This window comes from Pleuronectes platessa, chromosome 15 (genome assembly GCF_947347685.1).
Source record: "Pleuronectes platessa chromosome 15, fPlePla1.1, whole genome shotgun sequence".
Taxonomy (NCBI): Eukaryota; Metazoa; Chordata; class Actinopteri; order Pleuronectiformes; family Pleuronectidae; genus Pleuronectes; species Pleuronectes platessa.
The window spans coordinates 6,170,047-6,189,713 of NC_070640.1; the positions used below are offsets into that span (position 1 = coordinate 6,170,047).

At 40.9% G+C, this 19,667-nt stretch overlaps 1 protein-coding gene across 1 annotated transcript in view; it reads right to left on the reverse strand.

Annotated features, from left to right (window-relative positions):
- Positions 1 to 8,540: 8,540 nt before the first annotated feature.
- Positions 8,541 to 19,667, reverse strand: part of ubl3a (ubiquitin-like 3a) — a 33,511-nt gene continuing 22,384 nt past the window's right edge. The window contains exons 2-5 of the mRNA XM_053441190.1: positions 15,537 to 15,645; positions 13,747 to 13,833; positions 11,790 to 11,867; positions 8,541 to 10,593 (exon numbers count right to left, since the gene is read on the reverse strand). Of these exons, the coding sequence (XP_053297165.1) occupies positions 10,541 to 10,593; positions 11,790 to 11,867; positions 13,747 to 13,833; positions 15,537 to 15,645 (327 nt within the window). The 3' untranslated portion in view covers positions 8,541 to 10,540. The remainder of the gene's footprint in view (positions 10,594 to 11,789; positions 11,868 to 13,746; positions 13,834 to 15,536; positions 15,646 to 19,667) is intronic.

The following is a 19,667-nucleotide window of genomic DNA, read 5'->3' on the forward strand; positions in this document are numbered from 1 at the left end:
AATGATTCATGGATCTTGTTTTTAAAAAAATAGCCATATTTAGGCGATTGATACTTATGTGTGTGAGCAATTTGGTGCAGATTCTGGATTTGATGAGCTGATTTCTGCACTTAAACAAAATATGTTTGTTGTAGTCACATGTACTTAGTCGCTTTAGATGCACAACTGCTTTCAATGCTATGTTTTTATATTTTGTTTCTTTCAATCCTTCAGAGAGCGTCTTTGAACAAATAAAACTTGTATTATTATTTTGGGAGTAGTGATTTATCTATTACATATATTACAGTAGTGACAATTGCAGTATTAGTAGCAATACTATTAAAATACTAGTGGTTGAAGTTGTATGCACAGTATCAGATTTCAGTATTTTTTCATGTCTTTACACTGTATATATTAGTTTAATTATTACATTCATTCCTCATGCAAATTTCCACATTGTGGGACTAATAATAATAGTAATAGCAGTTGTGGTTTAATTGTGACACAATTTTTCTTGTGTGGAGCCTAAAAGGATTGTGTTGGATTTCAGAGCCAACGCTTCCCTCGATCACAAACAGGTTCGTCAACCCTCCTGGGGGTCAACCCCGTGGGAATCAACCTCACCACAGAGTCACTGCACGTCTCAGCTGTCTCTCAACAGCGGAGGCCTCAGAAGAGACGTCAGCAGAGAGCGAGACATGTTTGTCTCCTCCCAACCGGCTGCTTCCCACAAGACTGCAGTCCTGAGAGCTTTTCCCCTTCAACTCCGAAAACACAAATATTTATCACAGAGATGTTGCAGCTTGTTGTTGGACAAACACTTTAGTTTATGAAAGTCTGACAGAAAAGTTTCCACCACAGGGACGTTTCTTACACTTTACATAACAATGCTTTCTTGGAGCATAAGGAGGGGGTGATGGTGTAGAAATGGGGCCTGAGAGGATTCTTTTTTTCATTTAATACGTTTTATGACAAATTTATATTTTATATTTAGATCAATCAATCAATCAATCAAATTTTATTTGTATAGCCCATATTCACAAATTACAATTCGTCTCATAGGGCTTTAACAGGGTGTGACATCCTCTGTCCTTAACCCTTAGCAAGAGTAAGGAAAAACTACTAAAAACCCTTTTAACAGGGTAAAAATAATTAGAAACCTCAGAGAGAGCCACATGTGAGGGATCCCTCTCCCAGGACGGACAGAAGTGCAATAGATGCCACGTCCAGGAAAACATCATCAAGATTAAAGTCTTCAAGATTGAAGATTAAAGTCTCTAGCAGCATTTGATGAGGGTAAACATCCCGAAGGACAACCCCAACATGACATGCCAAGCAGTTCCGCTGCAATCACAGTCCATGGTCAGCAACCAGCAGGACCACGATCCACCATCCAGACCAGAACGCCACTCCAGTCCTCAGTCACCGTCCACTGCCACCCACCACGAGCCGCCGCCGCGGTCCTGGTCCAATGTCCGTACCCGATGCCAACGCGACACAGGGTCCGCCACCAGCACCACGACCCCTGGTGCTCGATCAACAAACCGCAATCCATGGTGCGGCCACAGAGGCCCTGGATCTGCGGGTGATAAAGCAAAGGGATTCCGGGGAAAGGGGGATAGGGATGGAGAAGAGGAAGGAGAAGCTGGAAAAAGAAGCTCCGTGTGTCATGTGTCATAAAATAGAACAAGTAACGTTCTGCCGCACTAATTAGCTCTAACTATAAGCTTTATCAAAAAGGAAGGTTTTGAGCCTACTCTTAAACGAACAGATGGTGTCTGCCTCCCGAACTGAAAGTGGTAGTTTATTCCACAGCAGAGGAGCTTGATGGCTAAAAGCTCTGGCTCCTACTCTACTTTTAGAGACTTTAGGGACGACAAGTAAACCTAAATTCTGGGAGCGGAGTGCTCTAGTGGGTTTATAAGGTACTAACAGCTCTTTAAGGTAAAAAGGCGCTATATTATTAAGGGCCTTGAAGGTGAGGAGGAGAATTTTAAATTCTATTCTAGATTTAACTGGAAGCCAGTGTAGCGATGCTAATACTGGAGAAATGTGCTCTCTTTTCTTTGTTCTCGTCAGGACACGTGCTGCGGCATTTTGGACAAGCTGTAGAGTCTTTAACGACTTACTGCTGGAGCCTGATAATAATGAATTACAATAGTCCAGTCTCGATGTAAAAAATGCGTGGACTAGTTTTTCTGCATCTTTTTGCGAAAGGACATGTCTGATTTTTGAGATATTACGCAAGTGGAAAAAGGCGTTTCTAGAAATTTGTTTTAAGTGACTATTAAAGGATAAATCAGGATCGAAGATCACTCCCAAGTTCCTGACTGTTTTGTTGGAAGCAAGGGCAATGTCGTCTAGCGCAGCTACATCATTAGATAATGTATCTCTAAGGTGTTTGGGGCCAAGTATTATAACCTCTGTTTTGTCTGAGTTTAATAAGAGAAAATTGCGGGTCATCCAGGTTTTTATGTCCTTGAGACATGCTCGAAGTTTAGTTAATTGATTACTTTGTTCAGGTTTTATTGATAAGTATAACTGGGTGTCATCTGCATAGCAGTGGAAATTTACCGAGTGTGTCCTGATAATGTTTCCTAGTGGAAGCATATATAATGAGAATAAAATTGGGCCGAGCACAGAGCCCTGTGGAACATCATGTTTTACTTTGGTGCGCACAGATGACTCATCATTAATTTGCACGAATTGGGAGCGATCAGAAAAGTACGATTTAAACCAGTTAAGGGCGGTTCCATTAATGTTAATTAACTGTTTGAGTCTTTGTAATAGAATTTGATGGTCAATTGTGTCGAATGCTGCACTGAGATCTAACAGAACGAGGACAGACACAAGTCCCTGATCTGAGGCTATTAAAAGGTCATTAGTGACTTTTGCCAAGGCTGTCTCTGTACTGTGATTGGCTCTAAACCCCGACTGAAAGTTTTCATATATATTATTTTCCTGGAGAAACTCACACTTTTGGCTACCACTTTTTCTAAGATTTTAGACATGAAGGGGAGATTAGATATTGGTCTGTAATTGGTTAAAACCTCTGGGTCTAGAGTTGTTTTTTTGAGAAGGGGTTTGATTACTGCTATTTTAAAAGACTGTGGTACATAACCTGATGATGATGACAGATTGATTGTATTAAGTAACGAACTATCAATTAGGGGCAGAATTTCTTTAAGTAATTTTGTAGGAATGGGATCTAAGATACAGGTTGTTGGTTTAGAACCTGAGATTATTTTGGTAAGCTGATCACAGGTGATCAGAGAGAAGCTGTCTAAGTAATGGGTAGGATTCTCAGCCGTTTCTGAGATCTCTGTTGTTGGGAGGGTATTAGTGCCAATTGAGGGCAGGAGATGGTTGATTTTATTTCTAATAGTTAGAATTTTATCATTAAAAAAGGTCATAAAGATATTGCTATTTAGGGATCGAGGAATACTTGGTTCGGTGGAGGTGTGACTCTCTGTCAGCCTGGCTACAGTGCTGAAGAGAAACCTGGGGTTGTTTTTATTCTCTTCTATTAGTTTTGAATAGTAGGCGGCTCCTGCTTTGTGGAGAGCCTTTTTATATTCTTTAACACTATTCTTCTAGTCTATGAGGTTTTCAACATGGGTGCTGGAGCGCCACTTCCTTTCTAGTTTTCTTGATAATTGTTTTAACTAATTTGTCTGGGAATTATACCACGGAGCTATTTTACTATGTTTGACATTTTTCTTTTTTAGAGGCGCTATTGAATCTAATGTTAAACGTAATGAGTCTGCAGAGCTACCGACGAGGTGGTCGATCTCAATGGAGCTCGGGTTTTTAAAGAATTTGTTCTTTATATCTACGGATAATACGGGTTTAAATGTAATTGGAATTATTTCCTTAAATTTAGCTACAGCACTATCAGGTAGACATCTAGAAAAGGAGTTTTTTATTAGTGGCATATATTCAGTTATTGAAAAATCTAAAGTTATTAAATTATGGTCTGATAGAGCTGGATTGCGCGGAAGTACTGTTAAATGTTCAATTCCGACACCGCACGATAATATAAGGTCAAGTGTGTGGTTACAACAAGGAGTAGGTTGGTGTACACACTGACTGAAACCAATTGAATCTAGTATTGAACTAAATGCTACACTACGGCAATCTTTCTTATTGTCAACATGTCTATTAAAGTCACCAACAATAATAATTTTATCGGTCTTTAGGACTAAGTTTGATAAAAACTCAGGGAATTCCGTAAAAAATTCAGTATAAGCCCTGGGAGCACGGTAAACTACAGCAAATATGATTGGCTGTTGGTGTTTCCTGGATTGGCGTGGAAGACTAAGAACCAGACATTCAAATGATTTGTAGCTGAGATCAGACAATTATCAGACAATTTATATTTAACCTTTATTTCTATTTAAAAACAAGACAGTCATGGGCTTGTTTGGTCCTTTTTTCTAGTTTTTATCCTGAATCAGTCTGTTCAGCCATGATCAAATATACTTTTGATTTGCCATCACATAACATGAAAGGGATTATTATAGTAGTATTATCATAGTACAAAATTATAACAGTCATCTTGGCAAAACGACTTGGTCTTTGGCTTCTTCATTGTGCTGCTCTGACTAAATTAATAATAATAATAATACATTTGATTTATATAGAGCTTTTAAATGGTACTCACAGGCAGTTAACATGGTGAAAGCAGCTACAATAAAAACAATAACAATAAGGTAGCATTATAGCTGTTAAAAGACAGTCATTTTACATTAAAAACCATTAGAATATATAAATAAATCAAAATGTGAGTTTTGAAGGAGGTGAGTGAGGGAGAATGTCTGAGGTGTTGAGGGAGAGAGTTCCGGGGGGAGGGGGGGGGCAGAGGGGGTCCTTTACTTTATTATGAAGTGTATACATCATCTCTAGACTTCTCTGAGGGTCTGAGATAAAATACATATTTATTCTAACTCCACATATTCTCAATGAAAAGTCAAAACCACTCTGAATGCAGTAGTTATCTTCACCACTGCAAGGTGCTATTTCTCTGATGAATGAAAGGTGTCAGCTGCAGTAAACATGCAGATGATTCAGTGAATTTTTTCCAATAAAGTACATAAATACCATCTAAATAGGGAATACTATATATTTTTTTTTTAAGAGAGCTACATTCTATTTTGGAGCACTGGTCAGAATACCACACTGTAAGATTTCTATTGGGAATATGAACTAATTCACATCAAGCTTATGTTACCATTGGCTCATACAATAACTTCAAGACCTTGAAAAACTAAATTCAACGATAACATTTTCTTTATCATTTATTGTTATCGCTATCCTTGTTCAGAAACTAATAAACACATATGCGTCATTTCCTTGTTCTTAAATAAATCAGAAAAAAAAGTAAATCAAATATTTGGTTTGAAGATATTGGACAGAAAATTAAATAATGCTGTAATGAGATCAGAAAAGGGAAGGAGCTCAAATTAGAAATGAAGTGATCTGCAGTTACAAATGAAGCCAAATCCCAAGACTTCAAAACATAGATATATTTAACATTAAATAGGAGCTCATCAAATAAGTTTATATATGACACTGAGACTTTTTAACAAATGGCATCATATATATCTATATAAAGTAGTTTTAAATATAGTATGGCTGTCGTAGGTTCTTCATCTAAATCATCCAAATAAAAAATTAACTATGAGTGTGATCTACTTCATTTTCATCTGCATGAACTGAGCTTTGAACTCGTTCTTTGTGAGTGTGAATCTGCACGACACTGGCTGCTGGTCAAGCATTTACTTTCAGAAAATGGGAACCAGTTAGTTTGCTTCAGCAACTGGCTAGAAGAAGAATAGTTAAGAGAGCAACATTTAATCGTTTAAAGCAGGGGTCTTCAACGTTTTTCAGGCCAAGGACCCCAAAACTGGTGGAGAGATGGAGCAGGGTACTATATGTATTGTATAAAATTGTTTTTTATATTAAGCTGGGCCTAGTGCGATATATAAGCATAGCTACCCTGTTATTGCGCATTCAATACTAAGCTATTCAAATATAACACGGTGCATATATTCATGTTTTTAATTTAAACATGTGCACGGTACAGGGTGGCCATGCCACTGCCATTTATAAACATACATCTTGCATATAACACTGAGCTATTAAAGTAATTCATAGATTCATGTTTTTATTTTAAACATACATGTAGAAGAGACAGTGAATCCTCAAGCCATCTGTGGATGCCACACATACTCCCACATCAGTGAGATGTCGGACCCTTATGGGTAGCACACAACTTATCTAACCTTGGACGGATGGCGGTTGTCAGGCAGAGGGTCAAATCAGCCTCTCAATATGTTGGATGCATGCTACTGTGTATTTAAAGACATTTAAATTTGTGGAAAAAAATTGGTTAGAAAATAAATCAAAAATTATAAAAAATTAATCAACCAAACATTTCACGACCCCCCCTGCAGTACCTCCGCGGATCCCCTAGGGGTCGCGGACACCCTGTTGAAGACCTCTGGTTTAAAGGTTTTTGTTTGTTTGATTTAGAAAATAAAAAGTTGTATTCAATCGTCCTCTGTTTGCTAAAAAAGAAAAGAACAACGTTCAAGATGCACCAATTGTTTAGTATAAAGGTAAAAATCTTTTAGTTTGATTTAAAAAATAAGAGACAGACAAATTTAATTGTGGTGTGTTTAAGTTTGATTTCATTTTATTTCTCAATCTCAATAACACCATTTGGAATTGTCATCAATAAAAAAAACTAATGTTAAATGTAAATATCCACCTTCTGTCATTTATTTTTCCGTTCCCACAACAATACTCTGAGACAATGGGGATTTTTCGGGCATTTTTACGAATGGGGATTAATCGTAATTAATCCACAGCTACCCGAGATTAATCTGATTAAAATGTCTAATCGTTTGACAGCCCTAAAATAAAGCCGATGAGGTGCTGCGTCAAAAACAATCCACATCACACACTATAAACCAGCTGATTCTATACGGGGAATTCACCAGAAGATGGCGATGTCCTCAAACCTTCTGTCAAGTCTCTCCATTTAGTTTTGCCTGTTGGATAACACAAAGTCATTATATTGTTGACAATCCATCCAAACACAATTGATGAGCACTTAGCTTTATGACAGGGCTCCTCCACACATGGCCACCGTGCTGCTCCTCTTCATGTCCGAGTGCTGCTGTTGTTGAAGTCAGAATCAGACACATGAAATGATATCAGTTTCATTCATGTTTATTGACGGGTCTGGTCTGAGACAGTTCTTTAAATGAAACCACCTGAGGGGTTCAGAGGGGAAGCATCTTAACAGAGATCATCTTTGACTGCTCCATGTTTTTCATGAGATTGTACAACAACTCACTTTGTGTGTTAACTCTTCACATGCAAAGAGACCTCATCAGTCAGATATACTGTATGAAGAAGATTGAAACTAAATATTCCATCTCACGTGGACCAGAAGATTAAAGGAGAACGACACGGAAACAGGGAAAACCGGAAATGCTAAATATTACGAGGAAGTACAGGACTCGAGTTTGTACTTTAACTATATTAACGATATTAACTAGTACAGCTACTTGGCATTTATTGGTCATATATGTCACAACATGTTCTCTGGTCGTGAGTTGTAAAGATAAGTTCTATCTGAAGAGGAAGAAAGGCTGCTGACATGTAAATGACACATCTGTAGGAAACATATAGACTGACAGAACAAGGTCTTTATTAATATTAATAATAATAACAATAATAACAAAGTGAGCTGACGGAGAGGGTAGGGGGGGATCCGTGGAGGAGATGGCAGAGGGGCGGGTGCAGGTTAGTGATCTGCTGGTGTGCGGGATAAACAGGAATCAGGCCAACTGGTTCAGGAACTGTGTCACAATGACTCAGTCAAAAAGCTGAGTTTCATGGTTTCAACAGACCTTTGTACAGAAAGTCGATCCAACAGAGAGGGAAGTTATCATTTCTAATGTGAGGAGCTGATGAATCAGACCAGAGCTGCTGAGTCAGAGCAGGTGGAGCAGGGACAGACCAGACTGAGCGGACAGACGGTGAAGGACATGTTACTTCACTGTAGACATCAGGACTTTTTAATGGAGCAGTGGGTGGCACGGTGGAGCAGTGGGTGGCACCGTAGCCTCTTAGTTCGAGTCTTTCCATGTGGGTTTTCCCTGGGTCCCTAATATTGATCCCTAATATTGATCCCTAATATGAGTGTGACTGGTTATTGATCCCTGTATGAGACTCTTCTCCCCCCCCATGACCCTTTAAGGACAAGTGGTGTAGATGTTATCGTGGTATTTCTACTTTCGGGTAATAATTAAATACTTTAAAATGAAATGTGTACAGTGTGTGATGGTGTAAAGTTAAACACAGACTTAACCAACTACTGAGTGTGTCGACATAAATACTTCACAGTTCACCTCCATGTTATCGTCAGGGAGTTGAAACCAAAAGTTGAGACAAAAGATTCAAACATCAGTTGAAAACCAGTTAAATATCATCTCTGAGTCTCACGAATTTCATGATCCAGTATCAGCGAGTCACAGACAAGAGGCGGCGCACTTCAATAATCTTTATTTAGTTTACAGATGTTTATTCCATTTTGAAGTTCGGAGGAGGGACAGGGAGCATTAGTGCTATTTACAATTGGTTTGAAAACATTTATCTCTGTACAGATTTGAACCCTGATCAATATAAACAATATATATTTTTTTTTAAGACCTAGTGCTGTTACAAAGCGATTCTTTCAAAGCAAAGAAAAAAAACAACAACAAAAAAACACACAAACACACACAGAAAGAAAAAAGCATTACATTAAATTATAAACAAAATGAAAAAAGAAAAAGAAACAAATGAGAAACAGAAGAAAGAAAAGTAAGAATACAGTCGGTCGATGATTAGGGAGGATCTTTTCTGCCGGTTAGCACAAGACGTTGTCAGCGAGTGACTGTGAACTGGCTAGAAGCGAAACCGCATACACAATCATAGACTAAACACCAATGATACTGTATATCAATAAGATCTAGAGTCATCGTGTTCTATGTAAGATTCATATTAAATATATTCTACACGTTACCTTTGACCGGAAATTCACTTCCATTGGAAAAATATAAAATAAAACCGTAGAACTTTTTGTACAATTTTTTTCATAATCTGATGAGGGAGCACGTGCTTCAGTTGTGCAAAAAGGATTTATTAATGCAGTGAGAGAGAGAGAGAGAGAGAGAGAGAGAGAGAGAGAGAGAGAGAGAGAGAGAGAGAGAGAGAAAGAGAGAGGGGGGGGGGGGAACGAAGCAAATTAAGACGACTAAGGAGCAAATTTCATTCAGAGCTAATTTCCCTGCTCGTACAGCAGCTGTCAGAGAGATCCTTCACAACACTGTTAAAAAACGGGAGCGCGACGAGCCTTTCCTTTTAGGGGGGGGGGGAGCTGTCGTGACGTTTAATTCATCACAACACTGGTCGGTCAGTTCTATGCACGGACTGTCAAAACACACACGGACAAACGATGAACCCAAAACAAGAGGCCCAACACTGGTTGTTTGGCTGTTTGTCTGTTTGTTTAGGCCGCGTTTGGCTAGAAATGCGACCGGCTGTGGAGAGAGAGACGTGTTCGCTCTCTCCACAGCGCTCTGCAGACAAAAAGGACGTTCTTGTTTGTGACCTTTAAGGGCACATGCAGAGGAGGGCAGTATAAAGGACACAAGGTGTGTGTGTGTGTTTGTGTGTGTGTGTCCTGGTTTGAGTTCTCTGATCAGGCACGTCTAAGCTTCATCTGCTGCACTGAGGGAGATCACACAAGCACATTGACGTTGTCTCTGTGTGTGTGTGTGTGTGTGTGTGTGTGTGTGTTGTTAGTGGTTAAAAATCTCTGCAGTCTGTACGACAAAACAAGGCCACGCACACAAACTGTGGCACTGCATCACTTTTACAACCAGCTAGAATGAGGAGCCGCATAGAGACTGACTTTGAACAGAGCTGCTGAGGATGGCTTGACAATGTGTCCATGTCTGTGCATGAGTGTGTGTGTGTGAGTGTGTGTGTGAGTGTGTGTGTGTGTGTGTGTGTGTGTGTGTGTGTGTGTGTGTGTGTGTGTGTGTGTGTGTGTGTGTGTGTGTGTGTGTGTGTGCGTGTGTGTGTGTGAGTGTGTGTGCGTGTGTCTGTATGTGTGTGGCAGAAGGCTTTAAAAGGTGTGCATTAAGAGAGAAAGAACAAAAAAAACATGCAAATCGAATTCCTTCCTCTAATTTTCCGTTATGACAACAAATCAAGTTGCAACGAAGGAATCAACTCTATCGTTTTTCTGCTCCTGACTCTGGATCAGCCTGACTGCACCTGCTGTCTCTCCATGTTACGTGTGAGTGTATGAAAGAGGGAAGAAGAAGAGGAAGAGGAAAAGAAGATGGAGAGGAGGAGGAGAGCGTATTTGTTTGTCCGTGTGCATGTCCGCAGGGTGGACAGACTCCAGGACAGGACAGGGACGAGCTCATTGGGTCCAGAACGTCGAGGGCGAGAGGCGATGAGCGGGGTAAAGAGGGCTGGCAGCGGAGGTGTGTATTTACAGGATGACACAGCAGTTACTCTCCCCGGTCTTCTCTCTGTTCCTCTGACCTGCGAAAACACACACAAACACACAAACAGCGTCAACAACAGGAAACACTGATCCTGCACAGGTACTCAGCTAAACACATGTGATGATGAGGCGTCATTCAGTGTGTCCATATTTAGAAAATAAATATCCAAGCAAGTCTTTTTCCTCTCAGTCCATACGAGAACAACTTTTATCTTTTCTACAATGGCCTCCACACTGTGTAAAGCAAACCTCCGGTGTTGTGTTTCAGTGTGTAGGAGGTAAACGTTAAACACAACATCCTTCATTTGCCTCTGACTTTCACTGTGACTGCTCATTTTAATGACTAACACGGCTGAATACGCAGCAGAGAGTTCATCATTAACATCAGGATTTTATCTCAGCAACTACAGAACAAATCTCAATTTCATATTTTTTAATAAAACATACAAATATGTCAATGAGAACAGCTAAATTGGGAATTCAGCAGTTGTTATATGTCAGTTCTGTTGTTTTCTGACAATTTATTTTATTTTAAACTAATAGATTTAACCATTTCCATGAATTTCGGGTGTTGTACTTTTGACAGAAGTCATTGATACAAATTGTTTTCAGTGTTGGAAGATTCAAACGATTTAACAATAAAAAACACTCCATGAAAGACAGTGCAACTTCACTGAGCCGACACTCGAGGTTCAGGCCGATAACACAGGGTCGTCCCAACATTTTAACTCTCTGACGTTTAATTATAATTCACTTCAGATTCACCACTGGTGAACTGTGATATAGTTTGAAACTGAGGATTTCCAGCTCATAGTCAAGTTTCCCTTGTATCCCTGTCAATCACTTTATATCCCTATAGCCAACATTTAGCAGAAAAGACACAAACAGACGCATTGATCTCACTTGTTACTCTTTCTACTCAGATCTATATTCGTGATCTGAACTCTGTTTGTTAGGTCTAGCTCTCGGCTGACCTCAGCCCGGTCTCTACATACAATCACTAGAGGGAGACCTGTCCCCTAATATGAACTTTATTGGCTCTACATTGTCCACAGTGGACGGTCTCTGTGGGATACATTTAAGAAGAGGCCAATTACTTGCACCAGTGGCTGTTCCCAAAACTGAAGCCATGTGGAGAGATAATAAATAATGTCTGGGAGCATAGAGAGCTTAAAGTTGTGGAGAGTGTGAAAGGCTTTGTGAAAGGAAGGAAGGGAGACGCAGAGCTGGTTACCTTGGGAATTTGGCTCAGGCAAAGTCTCTCTGGCAACTAAATGCATCACTGTGGTCTTCCCCAAGGGCAGTTTGAGGGCTAACAGGGGAGAAGAGAGAGAGACACAGACAGAGTTAGAGGTTATTCACTGGGCGACAGTATATCTGTCTGTACACCGGACTCTTCAACACGTACATACAGATTATACAACACTGGAAGGTGTTAAACCAGGAAATATAACATTGATAGAACAGTTATAAAGTGCTTTAAGCTGCGTCATGTAATGATGACTAGAACCAGGCTGAAAAAGACTTTTTGGGAAACAATATCGTTAAACAAAATCCAATATACATTAGCGATGATTTTGATGTCATTAGCAAACCTGTGTGACATATAAAATGTAATTGAGGCTCGATATGTAACACTTTAACCATTCACTTTATATAGATAACTAAAAAGAAAACACAACCAAATACATAGAAACATAGAAAAACAAATTCTTAAATGAAATGTTAATGTAAGTTCACATCTTTTATGCATTGTTTATTCGGTAAACTGAAAACTAAACTGATAAATTGGTATGGCTCTAATAATATGCTGTGGCTGAAGCTACTGAAATACATGACTACAAGATCATTGTGTTCCAGAATAATAATAACAGTATTTGCAGGTAACAAAACCGTCTGAAATGATGAAGGGTGTAAACCTTCTTATAAAAGAATTCTGAACAATTCAAGTTATTTTGCACGAGCTGCTGCTCCTGAATGTTAAAATGTGTAACTGTCCCCAAGTAGCTTGAAACTATCTCTCACTGTGTAAATGAAATCACGAAGCAAACTCATGAGAGGAAAATCTAATGAATTACATTTTCGCAGCAGCGGAGGATTAACAACTGAAAATGAGAGTAGGAAATATATCATGATGACATAATCATATGTTATTTATGTTGTCCAAATCAATGATCATCAATATCGCCCAGTAGCAATTTAATTTTTTACGCAGAGGAAGAGTTTGATCTTGTGTGATTCATAAAACTGGAACAAAGCCATAACTCTGAAGCCTGTGTTTTATCATTTATTTTCCATATTGCAACATCAGAATAAATCCCTGTCAATGATGCAGTATTGATTTCTGACGTACTGAACTGCCGTGTCCTACTTTCAACTCCATCACACAGCGGCAATGTAACATTGTCCCACATTACATATGTTATATTTGAATGAAAGAACCTACGCAGAGATATGAACGATAAATTAAACAAAGGATTGACTGGAAGTTGATTTTTTGGTTAACACCTGCAGTAATTAGATCTCGTTCACTCCCCAAACCTGCTCATAGTGTGTTTGTGTGTGTGTGTGTGTGTGTGTGTGTGTGTGTTTGTCTGTGTGTGTGGCATTTATTTTTGCATTTCAAAACCACTGTGTTTTTGGCTCGAGGATTCTGTGTCAGGTCACGTTAAACGAAGGATAGGGGACTTATCAGATAGATGGCAGTGAGTGTAAAAGGGTCGGGGACAGCCGTAACCCCATTAACCACACAAAACTCCAGTCAAATCTAAATTGGGTTAAGTGGACGCAAAAGCCTAAAAGCCAGGGGGGGGGGGAGAAGGGAAGTGGACCCGCCTCAAAAGACGACATCCTCCTTTTCTCTGTTCACTTATAGCTTTCATTTTCACGCCCCCACCCTCTGCGTCTCGTCTTTGTGCTGCCTGAGGTCTACTCGGCTGCCAGTCGTGCCCCTTTCCTGACCACTCTCTCTCGCCTCTTATTCTGTGTTTCCTCTCTCCTCCCTCTCTCCGTCAAAGCCGGCTTGTCCGGAGCACTGAGGTACCTCTGTTCTGCGGCTCAGGGAAAAGAGATGAGAACAGCAAAGAACTTTTCCAGCGACACACACGGCCATGATTTAGCGTTTATGTCTGTGAGCACATGAGGCAGGGAGACGTGGGGGGGAGGGGGGTTTGCTTTCTGTGTTTTCTCACCTCCTAGAGTTACGTTGCCGTGTAGAAAACGTCCCTGGTAGATGAGCCTCAGGATGTTAGGACTGCTGACCTGCTCTTCCTCCCAGTCTGAAAAAAGACACGACACAAGATTAAAAGAGAAAAGTCAACAAAAAATCATATTTTCTAACTGTCTTCTCTTTGTTTAATTCCCTTATTTGCAAATTTTGAGAAGGGAACAAGGGCTTTTATTGTTAAGGGGCTTTGACTTGAGCAGATGTGATGAAAAGCTTCAGCACTAGTCCTGTTGAAGTGAAAAGAAACCACCAACAACTGTGTTTTAAGATATTTTAAGACGTTCTCAGACTGTATTTTATATTATTACAAGCACACTGTATAATGTGTGGGCTTTGCGGGACGGCATGACAGAATGTGACAGAGACTCGAGAGCGAAAACAACAAGGAAAGGTGCGGCTTGACAAGAGCTATAGACAAAAAGTTGAAGGCACTAAATGAGAGAGTGAGAGAAAGAGAGAGAGAACAGGAGGGGGGGGGGGGGGGGATGGAGTTGCACAGCAGCAGAGTCTGGCCACCAGATGTGTGTCTCCAGCTAAACAGAGGGTGTTGGTGCTGAGCGAGTGCCGGCTCTGGCTCTCACAGGGTTCAGATCTGTTGTCTAGGAGGAGATGTTCAGAACTGACTGACAGGGCACAAAAGGTTCTGTTCTCTCTCTACCACGTCCTCTACTCCAGGATAATCAGAGTCCTTTGGTGTAACTCATCGTCTTTTGGCTTGACGCAACCCAGCACCGTGGGAAAAGGCTGGAGTCTGTTTCAGATTTGAAGGTATCACAAGGCGTAGCAGCACTTAGGGAGTGGGTGTATTAAAGAAAGGAGGTGGCTGTACTGCGATCCCACATTCCTGTACGCAATGATAACCAGGCAGTAGGGCGGAGTGTGATCTAATTGCCCTACACCAAAGAGTTGCACATTCCCACACTGTTAAACAGACCTATGTGTCAGTAATTAGCAGTGGGGCTGAATGTGGAAATAAAAGCTTCTCGTCCTTTAGCATTGTTGTGAAGAAACATACAAGTCTGGTTTTTCCAGTACTTTACAGCCAAATTACTTGAAATGACAAACATGTTGGATGCAAACAGGCTGCAGCTGTTCTCCTGCTTCAATGTGATCAACAGTGAAATTTGTTTTGTGATGTTATTCAGAATGTGTGAGTGAATATCACAGCATAATAACATGGAGACAATGCCTGGGTAATAATTATATAATCGCTGTTCTCTGACTGTTCATCTCCAAACACTGACTCAACAGTGACTGGACTCTCTTGAGTGGGATTCATGACACGACCATGTAACGCCTCCCTACACTGGCTCCCTGTTAAATCTCCTATTGATTTAAAAAATGCATTGCTCCTTTTTTGACCTGGTGTGTGCGTCTAGAAACCTTTCTTATGGTGAAAGATTTTACAAATGATTGACACTGGCTCTTATTTACTCCCACTAATCGTGATTTTATGATTCTACATGTCTGGGATTGTTTCTTCCCTGTTCAGCACTTTTTAATGCTATGCAGAAAAGTGCTATACAAACAAAATAAATGTGAGGTACTTTATTTGGATATTTCAATTTTATGCTACTTGGTCTCTACTAATACTACATAAGGATCTATCGTACTTTTTACTCTGTTAAAGCAATAAGTCACTTCACAGTTTAAGAATGTAAACATATATACACTATAGATCAAACAATCAAATTCTTTTCCTATGTTGATAATATACATACGATATATTATATATATAATATTTGACGAACTTACCCATCGGCCAGTTATCGTAGACGTGTTTGGCGATGTCTGCAGCCGACTCATTTGGAGAGAAGAGGAATTCTTTTGTCTTGCCGCTGACTAAAATAAGCCGCAGGTTTATCTGCAACACAGATTAAACAAAAAAACAACATTAGGGCTGGATGTGAGAATCATTTTGGACACATACAAACAGCTGTTTAATATGTCACATTGAACACAGTCGAATCAGGACACACAGAGATTCCTGTAATTCAACAGGAAACAAGAAAAGGATGACGACGCTGAGGACGAGCTCAGCCTCCATCTGTCTCTCCAACTTCCTCCTGACTTTTCTCTGATCCCTCTGACACTGTTTCTTTGTCCATGGTTCCCCTTTCTGTCACTTACTGGTAGTTGTCGCCCTCTCAGATGTTTCTTTCTAAATCATTTGAACACTTCCCAACCTGACTCACTGTGAGAAACACAGGAATATAAGTAGTGGAAATGTGTAAACTTCCCCAAACAGCAGCAGTCGCTGGTGACAGCCAGGTATAATAATAAATGACTAATAGCATGAGAGTAGTTTACAGAAAGCCAGACCTCTGTCACCCTTTACACAGAGGTCAGAGGTCAGCGTCAGCTACTGAGCAGCTAGAGTCGCTAGGGAAACTGGCTCAAGGACCCTTCAGCATGTCTTAATGAGTTTAAAGGTGAGAATATAGATTATTAACATTTCTGAAAACTACAGAGAGACAAAGGTAACAGTAAACTGTTCAGGGAGAGCTGGAGGTGCTGTGGATTATTATCACTCACAACATACTGCTACTCCTCACTGTTTTCTGAGTGTTACATTATTCTCTCCATTGAGCACGTCAACAATGTTCAATCAAGCTGTAAAATGACATGAGGATGACAGCGGCTTGATTAAAGGTCAAACACGTCTTCACACGCCGCACATTGTTTTAGTGTCAACACAATCTGACTCTGTCCAAATTAATCCTGTCAATGAAAGCGTCCAAAGTTTAACTACGATCGACTTGACTGAAAAACAAACACAGGAGAGAAGAGAGGCACAGCTGCTGCTCGGTGCCGCGTCTCTTTTGCGAGTCTCTCACCTTCCATCAGCCCAGTCCAGGTGTGAAGTGAGCACAGTGAGGTGTTTTGCATTAGGAACCATTCATATGAATATCAATTAAACCACGCGGCTGGTGTGATGTGTTTTTAAGAGCGTGGTACAGCTTGTTTGCCTTAAAAACCAAGAGCAAAGGTCTGTGGTGTTTGTGTGTGTGTTTGCCTTTGCTTACTGTTTTTGTGTGTCTGGCCTGCAGTGTGCGCATGGCACAAGCACGTGTGTGTCATTGTTGGCAGTGTGTCTCCATGTGCCGAGCGTCTGTTAGCCTTCGATACAACCCCCCCGACTCCACCACTACCAAACTCACTCTGCCGAGCAAGACACACACACAGAGCCGGCCGCAGTGATGTAACCAAGCTAACACCAACGGATTGAAACGGAGATCTCTGTAAGCACCTTATCAAATCAGCTTATGGGTTTAAGCATGGGGGAGCCATACAGACACATACACACACACACATTCATAGATATATAGATATATAGATATATACAACACATACATCGTGATAATCAAAAAGAAATCGTCACATTTGACCTCGACAATGAACCGAAAAACATTGAAGGGTTGAATAGTGTTGAGCTGAAGCTGCAGCAGAATACTGGGCCTTTAAACACACAACACATCCAGGCTCCTCTAACTAGCAACTGTTGTTTCCTGCTGTGACTCACACAACTGACTGAGAACTGCACAGATGAGATAGGGATCAAAATTCAGAAGAAAAGATTCCCGCAGATTGTTGGTGAGTTATTTGCTGAATGGAAAATAAAACTGTTTTTCAGTATATGAATACACACTTAGGACAAATGATACCTGCAGACGGACCCTCTGCATGAGACGGATGAAGACAATTTCTGAGGAAGAGACAGGCAGAGGAAGACGCTTTGCATAGGCAACGTCTTTCTGCTTCTGGGTTGAACACCTGGTTGTTACCATGGTGTCACCATGGTGACAGCCAGTGTTGGGTGGCTTAACCTGATAACACCTCCAAGATAGCTTTACCCCCCCACCCCACCCCCACCTTCCTCTTTCTCCCTCCTGCCCGTTTTCCACTTTGTCACATCATATTGTCTTCCTCTCCTCACAGCAATCTCTGCATCCCCTCCCTCACCCTGTCTCTTTCACTCCATCGCTCTCTCTCCCACTCCGTCCATCCCTCGCTCGCCCCAGCAGACAGTGGAGGAATGTACGACAGACACCGAACCAGCCCCAATTAAACGCAGCCTCTCTTGTGTTATCGATCAGCACAACTTTCAATCCCTTCATTTGCTTCTCTCCCTCTTTTCTGTCCTCATTTTGCTGTCTCTGTTCTTTCAGGTCACTTTCTGTTTGGCAGAAAACAAAACAGAAAGTTACATAATGGATGCAGATTCTTCCGTTTTATGTTTAAAGGTCGCTGAATGGTGCGATCAGCAGAAAACCTTACGTGAATCATATGCGGTCGCCTTTGGAGGTCACCTGATCCGACCCCAAATACCTGATGTAGACAACACGCTCTATCATCACTAAGATACTAAATGAGTAACTATCTTATCAGTCAGTATGATATGAATGTTCATCCCTTCTGCAGAGATTTGTAAAATATAGACCAGGGTTATTGCAGCTCACTAAAACACTTGTGGGTTGGTTTTTCCCATGTTGAGCTTTGGCTGTCCGTTTCTCCTCTTTTCCTTCGCTTCACTCTTTATCCTGACTCTGATTTTAACCGAATCACGGTGTATCTTGCTCTTTTCTCCTGTCCTTGTCCCCCTCTCCCTCAGGGTCACTATGCCTCCTCCCCGGACTCCCTTCCACAAAGGGACTGGTAATGTGGTTTTACAGCAAGCTGAGGGAAGTATATTCAATTACAATCTATTCTCTGCGACAAATACAATAGCTCCAGGTATGTGCAGAGCAGATCTTCGCGCATTCATGCATAATAACCACACACATGTCTGCAGGCAAACAGCTGCCTAGTCATGCGTACACCCAGCATGTCCTTACTTACAATCCGTCTCAAAAATTCAGCTGAGTGAAGCTTTCAACAGTTCGCAGTAGCAAGAAGCAACAAAGTGTGTGGAAAACTTTCCCAATGTGAGGATGTTAAAGTATTTGTAAGGCTACAACCATACTAGTACGTTTTTCAAACTAAAATGATTAGTTTTTATTACTGTCCATACTAACACGATGGAAAATCAGGTACACTGGGCATTCGTGTGCTGACGTTAACAGCAATTTGTTGACAGGGTGCGTAACGCTACTGGATTATCTTCATTCCAGTCAACATCGATAGCCGAAGCTAAAGCCGGTTGTTTTCTTCCGGTAGGGGTCATGTGATAAGAGCCTGCCGAATTAGAGAAGGCTACACCATGACAGAAAAGCCAATCGGCAAGTGGTTGTGAATGTTCTTCTCATTAAACATCTCTGCTTCACACAGCCCCATCTTCAGCTAGCAGAGTCTCCGAACTTCTCTGTTTTAAACGAGTAGTAGGGGCCAGATGCATCCAAAGCAGAGTTCATGAGTTTTTAAACTGAAACGTATTAGAAAGGATGCAGCTCAACTCCTCTTTATCATACCGCTGACACATCCTGGTGCAGCAGTTTCTAGTCCTGCTTATTTAATAATAAAACAAGGCTACTTGTATGTGTGTCTGGCAGCTCCCTGCTCCCCAGGCCCCCACTGCAGATCAGATATTCAGTCACAATAATGTGACCCTGCTGCCAAGTGGTGCCACGGTGTAAACATGTGAAGTAAGCAAACGCTCTTGGCTGCACACTGTTTGCACATGGTGGAGAGAAGGAAATTCAATGCCATCTATAATTATTCCCTCCCTGAGTACCACTCTCAAGTCTTTCTCAAGGCAATAGTGTGTCTGTGTGTGTGTGTGTGTGTGTGTGTGTGTGTTTGCATGTGTATGTTTATGTGTGCTTGTGTTTATAGAGGCATTAAAGAGGACTGCTGCTCTTCAGACCCTGTGCAGCAGTCAACAAATTACAGAGCGGGAAGCCGTCCTGTGGGAATATATTAGAGCAACTTTATATGTAGTCTACACAG